This window comes from Labeo rohita, chromosome 6 (assembly GCF_022985175.1).
Source record: "Labeo rohita strain BAU-BD-2019 chromosome 6, IGBB_LRoh.1.0, whole genome shotgun sequence".
NCBI classification, from domain to species: Eukaryota; Metazoa; Chordata; class Actinopteri; order Cypriniformes; family Cyprinidae; genus Labeo; species Labeo rohita.
The window spans coordinates 585,993-606,010 of record NC_066874.1 but is presented as its reverse complement, the minus strand read 5'-3'; the positions used below and the strand labels follow the sequence as shown (position 1 = coordinate 606,010).

Here is a 20,018-nt window from a genome sequence, read left to right as displayed (position 1 = left end):
TTAGGAGCTTTACTGAGGATGGAGTCAGTTCTTTGTCTCAGTTCATTGGAAAACCCTGCTCTGGTTACAGTGAACTCTGATTCATTTCATTACTGTTGTGAACAATTATTAACGTTTAATCTGAATCTTTGCGCATCACTCTGATTACAGTAGATGCTCCTCAGAGCTGCTGGACTCTGAATAAACCAGCAGACAAACACAATATTCATTCACTGAGCCTCATTTATGAAACACCAGCAGAATTAATGCATGGAAATCAATCACAAAGGCATTCTGATGCAGATTTCTGTGTTCATGAAAGTGCTTGTATTTCCCAAACATTAACTGGTACAACACAATTTTACACCTGCTGCCAAACACAATAAAATGCTGTTAAACATCTGCTTTGTGTTCTGTTGACTAGTGACACATTTTTTCGTAATTATTTGAATTTAATTCAGCTTTATTGGCATCACAATCAGAGTATTTATCGACAAAACATTTTGAGGTTATGTAAATAGAATGTTTTGTTCACCACAACAACAACAACAATAACAACAACAAAGAGTTATTTATTTGTTTTTTTTATATTGATGTGTGAAAAAATTAGTTTGGATTGAGTAATTGTTAAATAATTGTATTTTAATAATTTATTATTTTTCTTATATATGACCATGGACCACAAAACCAGTCTTAAGTCGCTGGGGTGTATTTGTAGCAATAGCCAAAAATACATGGTGTGGGTCAAAATTATTGATTTTTATTTTATGCCAAAAATAAGCAGGAAATTAAGTAAAGATCATGTTCCATGAAGATATCTTGTGAATTTCCTACTGTAAATATATAAAAACGTAATATTTGATTAGTAATATACATTAAGAACTTCATTTGGACAACTTTAAAGACGATTTTCTCAATATTTAGATTTTTTTGCACCCTCAGATTCCAGATATTCAAATAGTTGTATCTCGGCCAAATATTGTCCTATCTTAACAAGCCATACATCGATGGAAAGCTTATTTATTCAGCTTTCAGATGATGTATTAGTCCATGGAAATTGGACAGATTGCTATCACAATAATAATAATAAAAATAATAAAAAGTGAAAAAAGTAAACAAAATTTAATCGAAACCAGCAAAAACTAAAACAACTTAAATTAATTGAAATAAAATAAACATTAACTTAACCAACATTTCTCATTTTAATTAAGTTTTACTTAAATGTACTAAAATAACTAAAACTAGAACTTAAAAATTATAAAATTTTTAAAAATTACTATTAAAAAAATTGCAAAAACACAACAAAATTGCCAAAACTGAATTAAAATAGAAATATTAAAATTAAAACTAATTCAAAATATTTTTTAAAAAATTATAACAAAACCCTGAAGATCCCGCAGTGTTCCTGACTATGTAATTCATGAACGGGATTATGCTAATTGTGAATGAGCACATGCACTCGACTACATCTATGTTTTGATCATAGATCTGAATCCAATCTAGACAAATGCAAAAATCCCATTTTCACCGTCATGTGACGGTGCTGCTCACCTGTGGTTGGTTGTAGTGCTCCAGGCTCATGGTGATCACATTGATGCAGATGATGAGGGTGATGAAGAGGTCCAGATAATGACTGGTGCAGAACGAGTGGATCATGAGCCGAACGCGACCGTACGAGGAGTAATACGGCAGCCGCTGGGCCTCTGAACACAAACGCAATTATTATTAACATCATCATTTACTTCACCTGCACTGGTGCGATTGCGCGCAGACGATTTGACAGAAACCACACGCCGATATTTCACCGTCTGCGAGAGACAGACGGGCAGAGTGATGGATGGATGTAAATGAGGGAGGAAGCGACGGGTGGGCGGCCGTGAGATGATGGATGGAAGGAGGAAGAGGAAACAATGGGGTCAGCGGTGATGAATGCGGCCCAGGATCTCAGGAGAAGAAGAAAAGAAGAAGAACGAGGAAGAACATGAAAGATAAACGAGTGAGAGCAGCAGATGAATAATAATAACAGATGAGAGCGAAAGAGATGAAGAAAAATGAGGAAGACGAGAAGCAAACGAGAGCAGAGGGACGATGGAGATGGATTGAGCTGAGAATAGATGAGAAACTAATGAGACGCTCAAGCTCCTTCCTGCTCTCTGTCTTTCCAGCGTGTTCTATGCAGGCTCTTACTGCGCCTCCTCTTCTCCATGCGCTTCAGCCGCTTCTCCTCCCGCCGCCGCGCCTCCTCCACCTCCTGGTGCTGACGGCACTTGTGGAAGTTCTCCACCACCACACCCACAAACATGTTCAACACGAAGAAACTGACGATCAGCAGGAAGGAGATGAAGTACAGCAGCATCCAGGGGTTGTTATTGACGACGGGCTGAACAGGGAAAACAGTTTTTGTGAATGAAGTGAATCCTTTCATTCATTAAGGATGCATTAAATTAATCAAAAGACATTTACAATGTTAAAAAATATTTCTATTTCAAATAAACGCTGTTCTTTTGAACTCTCTATTCATCTGAGAATCGTGGAAAATAAAATGTATGACCGTTTCCGCAAAAATGTGAATCAGCACAACTGTTTGTTGAACACCAAATCAGCATATTAGAATGATTTCTGAAAGATCATGTGACACTGAAGACTGGAGTAATGATGCTGAAAATTCAGCTGCGCATCACAGAAATAAATGACATTTTAACAGATTGACATAGAAAACAGCTAAGAGCGGAAGAGGCTTCTTTCAAAAACATTCAAGACTTTTTAAATACTGGTGCATGCAAGCGTGTGTTTTACCTGCTGGTCAATCCCGACAGCGTCCAGCCCGTGGTACATGATATTTACCCATCCATCTTTAGACGCCAACACAAACAGTGACATCAGAGCCTGAAATGGAGAATCACGCAAACACACACAGCACAACATCAGCTGCAGGAAGTCAAGATCACATTCATTTCCTCCACAGGGCTAAACTGATAGAATGGATTTCTAAAGCTAACAAATAAATCTTTCCCAACGGAAGACCATGAGGTTCCTGACAGTGAGTCAGACAGTCAGTGTGATTTTAACTTGAGTTTAAAAATAATGCTTCAAATCTCAGTGAAGAAATAACTCATAAACCCTGAGGAGATTCACCTGAGATGTTCTTATCATGAAAATTAAAATCACAATTAAAAAACTGCTCAATATGTTGATCACACACTCCCATGATGCACCATGAATGATGTAAGTTCTTTTGAAAAATCTAAAAGCACTCATAAGTTTTGTATGGACATGAATGTAGGACTAATATGTAAAGATACTCTTTTTAACATGTATCATAATTTCTAGAATAAAAGTCTTGTTTTTTAATTCCTGTTCAGTTAAATTGACAGTATTTGTTATGGAGCGAGATGAACCAAAAATACATGTGTACAGCATTTTTGTGTTTTTTGACCTTTTGCAACCTAGTCGCATGTGACTTATTTCCTTGAAAATATATGGTAATCAGTTACTGTAAGTCAATATTTCCACACTGTACTGCTGTTTGTCATTCACAGTGCATTATGAGACAGTAATTCATAAAATGCAGTTTTATTGCACTGTCGGTGCCTTTGTCATTTTTGATAACATTTTCATACCATTTTCTTTAGATGAAATCTGTGATCTGTAATTGGCCTGGTTTAGATCATGGCTTAAAAATCTTTACTGAAGAATATTTTGCTCTTTTGTTGATTTAATTGCTTATTTTGTCCTCATTTGTAAGTTGCTTTGGATAAAAGTGTTTACTAAATGACATACTGTAAATGTATATATTTTATTTTTATGAAGGAAATGAATGGAAAACAAACACTTGCTGAAAAGCGTCCATTCACTCTTCAGCTCATCAGTAGGACGAGTCTGACCCTCACCTGCCCCAGGTTGTCAAAGTTGTACTTGTGATGAACCCAGCGGTAATTGGCAGAGAGGCAGTCGGATTTATTGGTGATGTTTTTCACATCCAAACCCACACAGTAATAGAACTTCCCTTTGAAGAGCTGTTGAGACACACACACACAGGCAGACACATGCAGTGAGATCAGTGTCTGACGCAGGAGGGCGAGAGATCAGTGTCAACCGAATGTGAGATGAACCTGAACTCCCAGGATGCCAAAGATGATGAAGAAAGCACAGCAGATGAGGACGATGTTTCCGATGGGCTTCAGCGACGTGATCAGAGTCTCCACCACCAGCTTCAGACCTGGAGCTCGACTGATCACCCTGACAAACCATGAACAACAGAGTCACAAACACACACAACCAGACCAGACCAGACCAGACCTCCTCACAGTCAACCTCAGAGACTCAAAATGACCCTATTTAATTCGAATACAATCCACATAAAAGAAAAAAGAAGTTTTAAGTAAGAGCAAGGTTACATTGTGTTACCTTGTAAGATACATTGTTGCAGTTTTCATGTTTCAAACCCTTTTTTCATGACAGACATCTGATATTCTACACTGACCAAAATTATAAACAAAACACTTTCGTTTTTGCCTCCATTTTTCATGAGCTGAACTCAAAGATCTAAGACTTCTTCTATGTACACAAAAGGCCTATTTCTCTTAAATATTGTTCACAAATCTGTCTAAATCTGTGTTAGTGAGCACTTCTCCTTTGCTGAGATAATTCATCCACCTCACAGGTGTGGCATATCAAGGTGCTGATTAGACAGCATGATTATTGCACAGGTGTGCCTTAGGCTGGCCACAATAAAAGGACACTCTAAAATGTGCAGTTTTATCACACAGCACAATGCCACAGATGTTTTGAGGGAGTGTGCAGTTGGCATGCTGACTGCAGGAATGTCCACCAGAGCTGTTGCCCGTGAATTGAATGTTCATTTCTCTAACATAAGCTGTCTCCAAAGGCGTTTCAGAGAATTTGACAGTACATCCAACCGGCCTCACAACCACAGACTATGTGTAACCACACCAGCCCAGGACCTCCACATCCAGCATCTTCACCTTCAAGATCGTCTGAGACCAGCCACCCAGACAGCTGCTGCAACAATCGGTTTGCATAACCAGAGAATTTCTGCACAAACTGTCAGAAACTATCTCAGGGAAGCTCATCTGCATGCTCATCATCCTCATCGGGGTCTCGACTGAAGTTGTAGTTGTTGTGCCATTCATCCACGACCATCACCTCATGTTGCAGCATGATAATGCATGTTTTGTGTAAGGATCTGTACACAATTCCTGGAAGCTGAAAACATCCCAGTTCTTACATGGCCTGCATACTCACCGGACATGTCACCCATTGAACATGTTTGGGATGCTCTGGATCGGCGTACACGACAGCGTGTTCCAGTTCCTGCCAATATCCAGCAACTTCGCACAGCCATTGAAGAGAAGTGGACCAACATTCAACAACCTGATCAACTCTATGCAAAGGAGATGTGTTGCACAATACAGTAAAACTGCACATTTTAGAGTGGCCTTTTATTGTGGCCAGCCTAAGGCACACCTGTGCAATAATCAGCATCTTGATATGCCACAGCTGTGAGGTGGATGGATTATCTCAGCAAAGGAGAAGTGCTCACTAACAGATTTAGACAGATTTGTGAACAATATTTGAGAGAAATAGGCCTTTTGTGTACATAGAAGAAGTCTTAGATCTTTGAGTTCAGAAAAATGGGGTCAAAAACAAAAGTGTTGCGTTTATAATTTTGGTCAGTGTATTTGTCGTATTTCTGTTTTGCATAAAACTGAAGAATATTCGGTGCCTTGAATTTTTTTTTTTTTTCAGATTCACAAACTTTCAAGGATTTCAAGGACCTGTAGGAGCCCTGTTGAAAACCATGAAATTGTCAGGTCAAATTGACCCACTAACATCACAATCATTATAGAAACTTCATACGTATATTCCACAACACCTCAGTCACCTTTATTTCTATAGCACCTTATACAATACAGATTGTTTCATATATATCAAAACTTTGCAGGCATGTTCATGTTTCTTAAAGAAAAATAGTAAATCAATTTCAAGACAAATTATCCTAGGTTAACCAGTATTTACCAACAGCTTAAATCAGGGTCAAACTGAACATAATATAACGATTAAACATCACGATTCTGACCAATAATTGACACCGAATGAACCTGTAGTCTGTTCTTCTCTGAAGGACCAGCTGGTCCAAAGGATGGTACATGTTTAGGTACATGTGTCTAGTTGACCTAGCTAATCAACTAATTAGTTGTTCACCTGAGCGGGCGTAATGTTCTCAGCAGTCTCAGCACCCGCAGGACACCCAGGATCTTCGCTCCGCCCGCCATCGACACCACTATGTCAATCAGAGACACAAACACGAGAAACCCATCCAGAACGTTCCAGCTGCTGCGCAGATAAGCACGATCACCCAGATACAGACCCATAGAAACCACCTGAGACACACAGAGACAGAGACAGAGATCAGCTGGCTTTGATTCATGACACAGAAACAAAAGGGTTAAATTTACAATAAATGCAAATGCACAGAAAATAGGTTTTCGGAGAATGAATGCGTCACACAACCTCTCTCTGCTGACATCTGTGCAATCTGACAAGATTCTTCCAATGAACTTTTGCTGAAATATCAATTTGATGGACACACGATCTTTGACACTGAGAACTAAAGATATGCGGAGCGATTTCTCCTTTCTCAAGTCTTTTATTCTCCCTCTGTATGATTATACGGTAAGTTTTGTGTTATTTTCTGCCTGCTGTCTGCGGCGCATCAAGAGCAGACCCGCGACCCTCCGGAGCAGCGCTGACACAGTCTGGGGTTTTTATTCTGCGAGTGGAAGAACGTTCTGCTCTGACAGCATCATCAGAGTTTTTACCGCGCTAAGGTCTGACAGGTACAGAGAGAGGGAGAGAGGCAGACGTGCTGCGCCGTGTTTGAAGCTGATTTCACCTCAGAGACAGAAACCTACAGGACATCGACAGCCTCACCGACGCTTCAGAGCCGGACTGACGACAGCACAGACTCCACTAACCACAGCGGCAGCGTACAACAGTCAAAGTGGGCTTTCAACTGGAAACGTTTACTAGAACCATTACCCAGCATGCACAGCGAGCGTCTCTAGTGCTCTCATTGGCTAATTTGCTAACAAGTCTGATTTTAAAACGATCTAAACGAGCTGAATAATCAGCAGACAGCACCGCTGAGACACTGTAATCATACTGAACCGCCTCATCTGTGTGTGTGTAGAGCAGACTGAATATTTAAACAGTCAGATGATGTGTTTTCCACAGAAGCAGCAGCTGAAACAACAGAATCAGATCAGATAAATAGTGGTGGCACTTTATTTTACACTTCCCCTGGACACGGGTCAGAAATTAATCCAATTTATTGGACAAAAAGCCCCCGCAGAGTCAAAATAAATGTATTAAGACTGTAGCAAATAAAATAAAATGAAGCGTGTCGACTGTGGCATTAAAAATAAATCACGTTGCATTATATTTCTTTTTACACATTTTTACAGCATTGCGCATTGTAGCCAATCACACACAATTCTGTTGAGTTTACGAATGCAATGGCCAATCAGAGGCATTCAGATGAGTCACCGCTGAAACGCCACAGTTTTGTTTCACTAGCTATGTTTCCATCCAAAGACTCAAAACATGCGCAAAACTGGAATATCGTATAAAACATTTCTGAAAAAAAAAGCACCGTTTCCATCCAGTGAGTCAAAGGGAACAAAATTGTCACTTCCTGATAAACTGACACTAAATATCACTAAGAAAATTAGAAGAAGCCACTGAATATAATAATTTTCATATATAATAAGTTACTTGTGCCTCACAGCGAGCAGATGTCTGACAATAAATGCCATCATTGCTTATGGAGGCGGATGCTGCTGTTTAGGGAAAGCATTCGAGTGACTCAAATCTACAGAAATACTTTGATGACTGACTTTGCTGGGGCTTTTCAGAATGACCAAAACAACAATTCAGATGCTGTGCAACAATATCGGCCCACTGGTTAGTCAAGTTATCCTGTCCCATAGTGTAAAGTCACATAATTTTTCGATTTGCATGGAGGAATTTATTTGCCAAATGTGTTTACATTGTAGTTTGTGTGCATTTTTTCTTATCAGATAAAACGTTTATCCTACTCAACAGAATCGTGTGTGATTGGCTACAATGCGCAAAGCTGTAAAAATGCGTAAAAAGAAATATAATGCAACAGGAGCAGATTTATTTTTACTGCCACAGTCGACACGCTTCATTTTATTTTCACTTTATTTGCTACAGTCTTAATAAATGTATTTTGACTGTGCGGGGGCTTTTTGTCCAATAAATTGGATTAATTTCTGACCCGTGTCAAGGGGAAGTGTAAAATAAAGTGCCATCACTATTTATCTGATCTGTTTCAGCTGCTGCTTCTGTAGAAAACACATCATCTGACTGTTTACATATTCAGTCTGCTCTACACACACACACACACACACACACACACACACACACACACAGATGAGGCGGTTCAGCAGTATGCGTATTTTGAGAATTTTAGCACATCTAGCATCTTTTTATGCAAAATTCCAAAATGTGCATTAAAATAAGTGGACGGAAACGTAGCTACAGACTGAATTCTCTCATCAACAACAAAATGCAGATGTACAAGTGATATAAGTAAAGATTCATTCATCAAACATTGTAGACAGACTGACTGATTATGTTTTTATTAAATTGTGATTTCATTAAAGTCGTTCTAAAATATTTTGTGACATGTCAACCATATCTATCCATATCTACTTATCTAAACAGTGTTCTTGTTGATTCATAATGACTGCTAGTGTGTTCTGGTGGTGTTTTCTTGTCTGGCAGTACTCTCGAACACTATCGACACTACGGGGCTAAAAGCACACCTCAAGAAAAAAATGTGCTTTTCACTGCGCCTAAAATGTATAATTACAGAAAAAAATATATACGTTTGTATTGAACATTTATGGAGCAGCAGATTTTGTGTGAAAATAAATCGTACGAGTCGTTTATTTTGTTTACAAATCTTATAAATATATGAGGTGGTCACAGGGGCCTTTTACCCCACACACAGGGCAAAAGGCAAACAGTACTGATACAAATACTTCAGCTATAATAATTTTTTTTTATTTTTTTTTTTTTTATAATGTGTAAGTTAATATTTGTTCAAAACAATCACTTTGGCATAACAGTAATATTTTCTGCTTATTTAAAAAAAAAAAAAAATGTTCAGTAAATATACTATCATTAAAATGTGTTGATATAAAAATATATTTTAAAACACAGAGACAAAATCTTTTTTTAAAAAAGTAAAGATTCTGAAGGCATTAAAGAGATCCCATAATAATTGAATATAGATTTACAGTAGTAACAACAAATGATATTTTATTATATGTGTAACGAGGACTCTGGGAAGCGTATAAGATCCACGTGCGAGCTTTATTGAACAGATCGTAGTCAGGCCAGGCAAGGTCAATCTCCAACAGACAGATATATGCAGGGCAAAATAATAGTGTAATCCGATATAAACAGGCAGAAGGTCAAAGTCCAAATGAGCAGTCCAAAAAGTAACAAATGAACAAGGCAAAAACTATGGCAAAAACTAGACAGAACTATGGAGAGAAACAAAAGCAAAACTATGACAATAAAACAAAACCGTGGCAATGACAAAAGCAGGGCAATGAAAAACAGGGCTAAACGCTTGGTAGAGTCCGCAACAGCAAAACAATACTTCGCGAGGTAGGTTTGGCATGGCCTGCCTTTTATGGCTGCCAAACAGGAAGTTACCAATGAGGCAGCAGAGGGAGCAGCAACAGTCAGTTCATGGGTAAGGGCTCCCTCTGCTGGCGTGGCGTTACAATATGATACAGTCAATATTATGTTTATAAATACGATGGTTTCATTCTAAACATGGTGATTATCTCCAAGAAGGACACCCAACATAATATATAATATTTACCATCTAAATCTAACCATGTCATGTCAACAAATGGAAAAGTCAGCCCTCTATTAATAATGTTAATTATTGTGCCTTTTAGCTCCAACAGCAGGGGCGCTTTTTTACCCCAAAGACCATACTTTTACATATTCTTCCGTTATTTAAAAACTGTTGCTTTATTTTTATTAAACAAAACTAAAAATCATTAAGTAGACCCTTGTCTCAAAATATATGCATTTATTTTAGTGATTCTCATTTGCTACTTAAATCTACAACATTTAAAAAAAAAAAAAAAAAAAAAAAAACATCAAATATTAGATCAAGTAAGCACAGAATTATTTTTGCGCTGCTGCCTGTGATCGTGTCAAGGATCAGACAAATTTGCACGTGCATCTTGAAAAGCCAATGTTTTGGTAAGTGCTACACCACGTTTTTGTGCATTTAGTGGTTTAGAGGAAAATAATATCAAAGGCACCTTTTACCCTGGGGTGCCTTTAGTCCCGTTGTACCCTACTAGTGAACATTGATTTAGTGATCAGCAGTAATAAATGTGAGGTGCTCAGGTGAGACGTTACCTTGACGGTCATCTCGGCCACAAAGATGGCAGTGAAAACGTAGTTGGAGATGGTGAGAAAGACTCGCTCCTGACAGGAGAATAGAGAGAGAGAGACGGTCAAACAGTGAACAGAAACAGAATAAATGTTAGAGCAGTGAGACACGGCAGCAGCGGCGGCGTGAGCTAATGATACAGCAGCGCCAGGAATGAGACGCGTGACTTTTACAGCCGGTGAAATATCTTGTGATTATTATGTTTGAAATGTCACATTCACACAGATGATCCGCTTTCCCTCATTCAACACCACTGAGACTCTATAGGACTTGCTAGGGTGTTCCGGTGGTTGTTAGAGTGTGGAAAAAAAGACTTCATCTAAGGTGTATGACGGTTTTCAGTGTGTAATAAACATTTTCAGTTTTGTATGCTTAATACATTGTGAGAAAGCACTGTGTATAACAAGTATTTGTTTGTTTTTAGTCTGATTGTAGGATGTGATGCATCTTGTCTGACACTCAGATCTGAGCAGATCATTCAGGTGGAATTAAAGCTGGAGTTTCCCGTTCGTTTCTCCCGTGTGTAGCTCAAGCGCTGATGTGACAGTATTCGTGCGGAGCTGCAAATCAGTGTGTCACTACTGCCAGACGCGACTGACGAGTGTGAGAAAGAGTGGGGAAGCGTACCAGACTGCCCTGATGGATTCTGGGTCTCTCCAGAGCCACTGTGATACAGTTGAGGAAGATGAAAGCCAGAACCACATAGTCAAAGAGCTTATGAGCGATGATCGTCTGACACAGCAGTCGAAACCTGCAGACAGACCAACAGACAGTTAGTTTTCATTCCACCACTCTTAATTTTAGTATTTGTTTTTTTGAGTGTTTCTAATCTACTTTAGTTTTGATGTTTTCAAGGTATCAAGGCTAAATAATGAAACTGTAACTTATACTGCATATCAAAAACTGCTAATACTGGTAAAATTAATTTGTGGACATTTTTATTTTAATTCATTAAACAAACAAACAAAAATAAAGTCACCAATCAAAGTCTGTTTTGTTTTATGTGCCCTTTATCTGAATTAGTTAAAATAATAGTGCCACCACCTGCAAAGTGTTCTACAGAAAAACACAATAACACTGATTATTTCACAGACATTCCTCAAAAAAAAAAAAAAAAAATCATTCTGCGAGACTTACCTGTTTCTAAACACATCAAACAAAACTCTCTCTCTCTCTCTATATATATATACACACACACACACACACATACATATATATTGTACATATTAACATTTATATATAGTATAATTAAAATGGCATGTTCATGTAGTAACTGATTACATGTAATCAGGATTACGTAATCAGATGCCAAAAAGCAAGTTCTTGTAATCAGAGTAAATTACATTTTTAAATACTCATAATCCAACTACACTTTTTTATTAATTACATGATTACATATTATTCACACAATAGCCATAAATTATTCAGAATTTTTTGATTTGCCTTAATTCCTCTTTTTCATCTTTTTAGTTATTAAGTTAAGCATGTATTTCTATGTCTTCAGAAGGCTTTTGTCTTTCAAACACATGCAAACATTCACACTTTTTTCTTATCTGGAAAAAAAAAAAAAGACTTATACTTAGATATCTAATACATACATACATACATAAGAAGTACCCCTGAGATTTTAAAATAATATTTTAATAATTAAGTAGCACATTTGCATGTTCACATTTTTTTCACATGTGGGTACACAATTTTTTTTTTTTTTTTTTTTTTGTAAGTGTGTTATTTTTATTGATTTTAAAATGACCCAGTTTTTTCATTAAACTCATAAACCTGTAAATCCTACAGTTCCTTACAAACACCAGTTTGGGAAACCTTGACTTAATATAATGTTTAATGCATTTCATGTTGGTAATAACAATGAATCTTTCTTATGTCAATATGGTACAAGATTATGCTATTTCACGAGGTTGCCCTACAGACAATAATGAGGAATAAAAGTACGCGTAATTGGTGTGCTGTCCAGGGAGAGGGGTCCGAGCTCGGCCCCTTAACCCGGACCCTGCGCTTAATGTAAAAGTTCCTAAAATGGCGCAGATCGAACATAAATGTGATAGAAACATTGCCAATACTATTATTAACATTTGTTTATTTATTTATTTATTGACATTTAAATTAGATTTTTAATAGCAGATTTCCAGTGTGTACGTGTGTGCGATGTTTCGCTAAACTCATGTGTTATTATCAGCTGCTCGTGATGTGCTGTGATCACTAATGGTTTGTCCAAGCTGTTCACGTGTCACAGGCTGCCGACCCCTGATATATCCAGTGACCGGTTCTTCACCCATAGCATCTGCTTTATCAACACAATCATGTGCCGGCTGTGATCTGCTCATAATAGTGCTACAATGTTCACATGCTGTGAAACAGGCCTGAGACTCTCAGTGGTCACATGTTTGCCCTTCCAAAGTCTGAGAGAAACTTCACATGTGTGTTCTGTCATGTAGAGCAGCATGAGCTCCAGCACAGCGAGCGGCGTCTCTGATAGACTCTTCCCGCTATCAGCAGAACTCTAATCAGATCTGTGAGTCTCATTTAAACTCTGATTCTGACCGCCGGCTGTGATGAAGAACACCTGATAGACCACATGAGGAAAACCCATCCTGATGGGTCAATTCAGACCAGATGCTGAAGAGCTCAGCAGAGCAGCAGGAGCGTGAGGCGGTAAGACTGGTGTCATACAGTCTATATACAGTGATGTCTGAAGGGTGTTTAGACACGACACACAATATAGTGACTACATTCACTATTGCAGGCCACATCAAGTGTTGTTGCACTGATAAATTGTACGTAAAAGAAAGTACAGATACTATATCAAACATTTTATTCAATTAAAAATAGCTCCCAAAAATACTAGAGTGAAAGTAAAAAGTATCCACATTTAATTATTTAAAAGTTGCATTTAAAAAAAGTTTTCTAAGCTTTAATGACTTTTGAAATCAAGAGGCAGAAAAGATTTTCTCATTTTAGTATTTTTAATGCAAAACCTGTCAAAAACGACTATTTTCTCATTGTTCTGACTATGCAAACCTCTCAAACACAGCAGATGCTACAATTAGCAGCAGCAGCAATTAAACGATTAAAAAGTAACATTGTGTCATCATTTACTTACCCTCATCTTTTGAGTCACATGAGGGAAAAGAAAAATATTTTGTACAATTAAATCTACATGAATTGGTAATGAAGTAAAAAGTATCATTTTTAGATGTAACTGAGTAAATGTACAAGTATTTTAACAGAATGCAATTATAGAATCTCATTCCCCTCCTGTGTCATGTTGCTGTCAAATAAAGCAGCTGCCAACCTGCTACTGTAAACAATAGCTTGCAACTCTGGCCCCGCCTCCGGGGTCTTCTGATTGGTCCAATGTTTTGCAACTGATATTGATGAGCGGTGCGGTGCTGCATGTAAAAGTTGAAATTCTTTTAACTTGACATGGCATTCACTCACGTGCAAGACACTGCAAAAGATGCAAGAGTGCAGCGGCCATACACATCTGTGCATGTTTATAAAGAAAAACAACGGAACAGTAGCACATTGGAATGTGAAAGTGCAAGAAAAGCCCCTCACACCTCTGGAAAATATCTTTCAGGAAATCAGACAAATTGACGACAGATTTGAACTGAAGAAGTGTTGTGCAGTGAGGAAGTGCACATACTTGTTCTGAGGGGAGAATAAGTAAATGGACCAGTCCTCTCTCTTCTCACACCAGTCTGGACGATAAACCTCCATCATCTTCTGGATACGGAAACACAGGCTCTGCGTCACACACACACAAACAGGACTCTGGTTATCTGAGATGAACTCTTTCCAATTTATTTTGAATAACAGTTTCATTTTCCCTGGGAGAGTAAAAAATGAGGATTAATACATCCGTATGACATCCATATTCATGTGAGCGGACAGCTGCTGTGACCCAGTGGAGTTTGGCTATTGTGTTTGCTGTCATTGTTCATAATGAGCTTCTTCATGTTGTTTACCCTCCACACACACACACGTCTGTGAATCTACCGCTGCTGTATTTCACTTTATGAGACGTTTATTAAACTAAAATGAGGCAAGTTTCTCCTCAGTCGTCTGTCAGACGTGACGATGTGGCGCTCAGCAGTGAATCGCTCTTCTGAAGCCGCTCTAATGATACGCTCAAACTGATTCACAATAGAGTTTTTAAATCACTTCACTGAAAGGAAGCGCTTCCTAAAGGACCTTTAAAACTGTGAGAGATCGTCAGGCTCAGAGAGAATCTGTAACTTTATTCCACTTTTCATGAGCTGCTTTTCAGAGAAAATCATCTGAAATTAGCATAATGGATTCAACAGCAGAGCTGAGAGAACTCAACACTCACTGACCACTGAAAGCATTAGCGCATCTGTCTGTCCGCCTCTCTATCCTTCTCCGATTCAGCTCTCTAACTGTCTACCCATCTCCCCATCTCCCCATCCGTCTGTTTATATCGGTTGTAACAGGGTGTTGTTCTGCACTCACATATTCATTGTCTTCCTCCAGGTCGTTTTTGTCTTTGCGTGCGTTGAGTTGTGGATAAACCTCTCCCAGCAGTGGCCCCTGGGGGCCCGGACCCTTCCCATTACAGTCCTGGTGCTCGGCAGACACGCTCTTCTTCCTGACCAGCGGGGGGCGCTGAAGGAGCTCGGGCAGCTCGAGCGAGAGAGCGCGGCGGTGTCGGTGTGACAGGAAGGGCGGGTGGGGCAGGAGAGACTCGTGTTCGGCGGGGTGCGAGTGAACGCTGCGGACCCGTAAGCTGCCCCCGATGACGCCTCCGGCCCTCAGGCCACGAGCGGAACGACCCGCGCTGTTCCAGCTGCACCGACGGCTCCAAGACGGCTGAGGAGGAGGACGCCCCCAGTGGTGGTAATGGGAACTGCGGCTGTGGCGCTACAGAGAAAGGAGGAAACATATTGATTTTTCATCTCTTGTGGCCTGATTCATGAAAATCGTCTTAAAGGAATAGTTCACTACTACTCACCCCCTTGTCATCCAAGATGTTCATGTCTTTCTTTTTTCAGTCGTAAAGGAATTATGTTTTTTGAGGAAAATTTTTCAGGAACGATTGGTTATTATTGTTTTTTTTTAACCTCAAATGCTCATCTTGTCTAGCTCCGTGATGCGCTTGCGTACTCCGTGCACTCCAGTTCAATACAGTTAGGGTATGTCGGAAAACTCCCATCTTGTTTTCTTCCCCAACTTCAAAATCATCCTACATTGCTACAAAAGTACAGACCCAGTGTTTACAAAGTGAACATATAAAGGTGGTCAAACGCCTCTTACAATAAAAGGTAAAACAGTGATGTAGGACAATTTTGAAGCTGGAGGAGAAAAAGAGTGAACCGGAGTGCACAGAGTACACATGTGCATCACAGAGCTTGACAAGACAAGCATTTGTGGTTAAAAAGTGTATAAACTGTAATTTTTTTTAGAAAATAACCAATCGTTTCACTAGATAAGACCCTTCTTCCTTGACTGGGATCATTTAGAGCCCTTTGAAGCCGCATTTAAACTACAAGTTTAAACTCGGGGCACCATAGAAGTCCACTATATGGAGAAAAATCCTGAAATGTTTTCCTCAAAAAACAATTTCTTTATGACTGAAGAAAGAAAGACATGAACATCTTGGATGACAAGGGGGTGAGTACATTATCTGTATTTTTGTTCTGGAAGTGAACTAATCCTTTACAAAAGTTCAGAAATGAATTAAGATAAACACAAAGTAGTTCATAAGACTGCAATTCTTAAGAGGGTCTCACATATGTTCTTAAGAACATTTTATTTTTCTCCCCAGGAGAAAATGACAGTATTTGGCATTATCTGATGGAATGAACAGTTCTTGAAATACACTTTAATGGTAGATTTCAAAGGGTGGTGGGGGGGGATACAAAGTATTTTTGGGAATATAAACATTCTTAACTTTTCTTCAGAAAGAAAATAAGAAGGAAACATTAGAATTTTAATTCTTGAATGTTTTGTGAATGCAGTCTCTGACTCCTAACGAGCCTTTAAGCACTGCGGATGAGTTAACTTCACGCAGTCACGTTTGTGTGATAATTGCAGTCGTGGTGTTTCTGATCTTGCTGACTGCATTCGCTCATTTTTAGCAGCATGAGCGCCAAAAGCAGTTGCCATAGAAACTTGTGTTCTCCGGCATCAAGCTCTTGTTTTGACCTGATGCTCACGACACAACAGCGTTCACATCCGACCGTCCATAAAGTGATACAGTTCAGACGTCACGTTTGGTGACTCGACATCATTAGGATGAGTGCTTTTTGTAACTAGAAACATTTTATTCTGTATGAAGTGTGCAGTCGGATTCTGTCTGAGCATTCACAGGTTTTACCGTGTTTTACCGCATTCCCAGAGACGCTTTCCCACCACAATCTCCCGATGGCACGTGACTTCAAGAACAACAGCTCAACACACTATATTTAACTCAAGCGGCTCGCGCTCGTCTCTCTCGATACACATGGCTGCCTCAATTAAAAGAGGGGTTGCTATGGAAACCCCAAAAGCCCTGGCTGAGCGTCCGTCGCACATTATCAAGAGAATTTTGGTCTCTCGCAAACACACACACACACACACACACACACACACACAGGAGTCTCTGCTTGAGGGATTTTCTAATTCCAAGCATTAATATGCACTAATGTTTTCTTGACTCATTACATCCACAGACACACACACACACACACACACACAATGAATGATGGTCTGACATGATGACATTGATTTCTTCATCGACTGACCAGAGACGAGGATCTCCTGCCCAGGCTGATGGTTCTGCTCTGGTGGTTTTCCTCGGAGAAGCCGGGCCTGGTCTTCTCCTCCGCCAGCGGCGCCAGATCCAGATGTCCATTAGGAGTGAGAGACGGCAGCTTGGGATCTGGAGGAAAGAAACAGCAGTCATTCAAAGCCAAGAGCGGATCTCTGGCCATCAACACACGCCTTAAAGTCCTCCAGAGACGGCACTGATGTCTCCTCCGTGAGTCCCTGTTGAGTTTCTCGCCCTTTACAGCCACAGAAACTCAGAAACTGGAGGATTAACAGTCCATCAAAAGTGTCAAACAATCCCACAGGATCAACCAATAAAAGACGCTCAGATTTCAGCAGCTCATTTCTGTTTAACATCTCAATCAACTGCAACACACAGATGGAGGTGATGCAATTCAGTCCACTCAACAGGCTGCACTGTTTAATGTCTTATGTCACACAAGATCCAGTGTTTCTCAATGTTTCATGGACTTCATCTACACTAAGGTAAGTACAACCTTGATTTGACTGCGCATTTGTTTCTCACCAGCCTTTATCCATTCATGACAAATGAAACATGGCATTGAGCTGACTATAGCTGATGGGTTTTATAACGAGAGTGAGCGCGCGGTGATCGTACCTGAGAACGTGAGTGAGTTTTTGTGCTGCTCACTTCCATTAGAGGAAGATCCTTCATCATCATCAGAGTACGAGCGATTGGCATCACCCTGAAACACAGCTCACATCAAACCAGAGAACACATCAGCCCACAAACAGCAGTCAGGTAAGTGCTTTCGCAAAGTCGAAGAGACAGCGCTTCTTCACCACAAATGTAAATTTATAGATTACAGATTTACAAAGACAGTCTGGTGAGGATGAACGTGATGAGCTGCACAAACCTCACTGAACACCACGAATTACAATCAGACACAACTACATTATGTCTTTCCCAATAAAGAATTTCTTTATATTTTGCTTGATGGAACTCTTATTCTACCAAAAAAAGAAATATTTTAGTTTAGGGACCAATTCTCACTGTAAACTAGCATGCATATTAATAGCATATTGGCTGTTTATTAGTACTTATAAAGCACATAATAATGCCTTATCCCACATGACTATATTTTAGATCCCTTAATCCACATCATACCTAAACTTAACAACTACGGCACTAACTATTAATAAGCAGCTACTAAGGAGTTTCCTAAGGCAATAATCATAGTTAGTTATTAGTGAGAATTGGACCCCAAAATAAAGTGTGCCCAACAAATCATAACGTCCCCCTTTGAATTAAAGGGAAAAAAAAATGGACTATGATCAAAAACAGTTTAAAGAACAAAAAACAAAAAAAAATAATGAAATTACATTTGACCCCTAATGCATTTAAAAAAAAAATCCATAGCTGTATATGTTAACATTAGTTAATGCACTGTGAATCAACATAAACCAAAACAACTAACATTAAGAATGATTAATAAATGCTGTAAATATATATTGCTAATTGACAGTTCAACTTAGCAAATGCATTAACTAACTTTAAAAAAGACCAAATAACCAACACATTCTCACTCCCAGTTCCTCACATCTTGACGCTTGGTCAGGACCCCCAGGCATCAATTTTTGATACTCAGGGTACACCTTTAGTGTCACTTTTGGATGTGCACTTTTTGGATGTCCTTATATTGCATTTATTGCAAACACTGGCCATAAAAAGCAGTACAAAATTATTACAAACAAGTCTCGTTGCATTCCAAGTCGTCCGATATCTTCATGCAAAGAACAGAGTAAATCATAAGGTTTTAATCACTGAAAATGATCTCACTCCCACACATATCACAATCAGAACGATACTCCCAAACTTGTTTAGCATGACGCAATTGGTCACGAGACACAGAAGAGACGATGGCATTTCACAGTCAAAGCTGACGTAAGGCTAATTCTGTCGGCAGTTTTTAAATTCGTGCACAGATATTTGTGCGGATAGAGATGGCAATCGCTTCTATTCCTCTCAGAAATCAATTAATACTTTTTAAATAAATTGTGACTGTAGTTGTATCTGCCTGTTGTATCCTGTTTTAGACTGACACATGTTTAGGTTTAGGGGCAGGGGTAAACGTGTTACACATAGTGTAATGTAAAAACAATTGTTTTGACTGTTTACACTGAAAAAAAACACACCCCAACATGTATGCAATAATGGCAAAATTATTACCCAATATGTAATATAATCATGACGATAAAATTCCCAATGCCCACTTGACACCAAGGTTTCTTATTTAAAGCAATGGAGGACGCTGCATGTCGAAAAATGACGCTATGGGGGTACCCTGTGTGTCAAAAATTGATGCCAAGGGGTCCTGACCCAGCATTAATATGTTACAAGTTGGGAGTGAGAAGGAAGTATTAGTATCGAGAGGTAGTAAAATTAAAACAAAATATAGAAACGATTCTGATTCATTCATTGTTTAGAATCTAAGTGCAATTTCAGAAATCAAACTGAATCAGACAATCTAACCAATGAAGCACTGAACTCACCTCAGCCTGAAATCCCTCCACCAGAATGGCCACCAGCAGGTTAAACAGCACGTAGTTCCCAAACGTCATCAGAGCCACAAAGTACAGAGCGGCGAGAGGAGACGTGGAGGCCATGCCGTTATACAGGACCACGTTCCAGTCCTCCTGAGTCAAGATCTGCTCACACACACACACGGTTGAGGAGAGATTCATGTGTACTGGCATT

At 39.2% G+C, this 20,018-nt stretch overlaps 1 protein-coding gene across 1 annotated transcript in view; it reads right to left on the bottom strand.

Annotated features, from left to right (window-relative positions):
- Positions 1-20,018, bottom strand: part of LOC127166296 (voltage-dependent T-type calcium channel subunit alpha-1I-like) — a 53,895-nt gene that overhangs the window by 18,145 nt on the left and 15,732 nt on the right. The window contains 13 exon segments of the mRNA XM_051111451.1: positions 1,531-1,682; positions 2,167-2,359; positions 2,776-2,865; positions 3,870-3,995; positions 4,092-4,218; positions 6,205-6,383; positions 10,480-10,548; positions 11,141-11,264; positions 14,178-14,278; positions 15,005-15,412; positions 17,275-17,411; positions 17,919-18,006; positions 19,814-19,969. Coding sequence (XP_050967408.1) covers positions 1,531-1,682; positions 2,167-2,359; positions 2,776-2,865; positions 3,870-3,995; positions 4,092-4,218; positions 6,205-6,383; positions 10,480-10,548; positions 11,141-11,264; positions 14,178-14,278; positions 15,005-15,412; positions 17,275-17,411; positions 17,919-18,006; positions 19,814-19,969 — 1,950 coding nt within the window.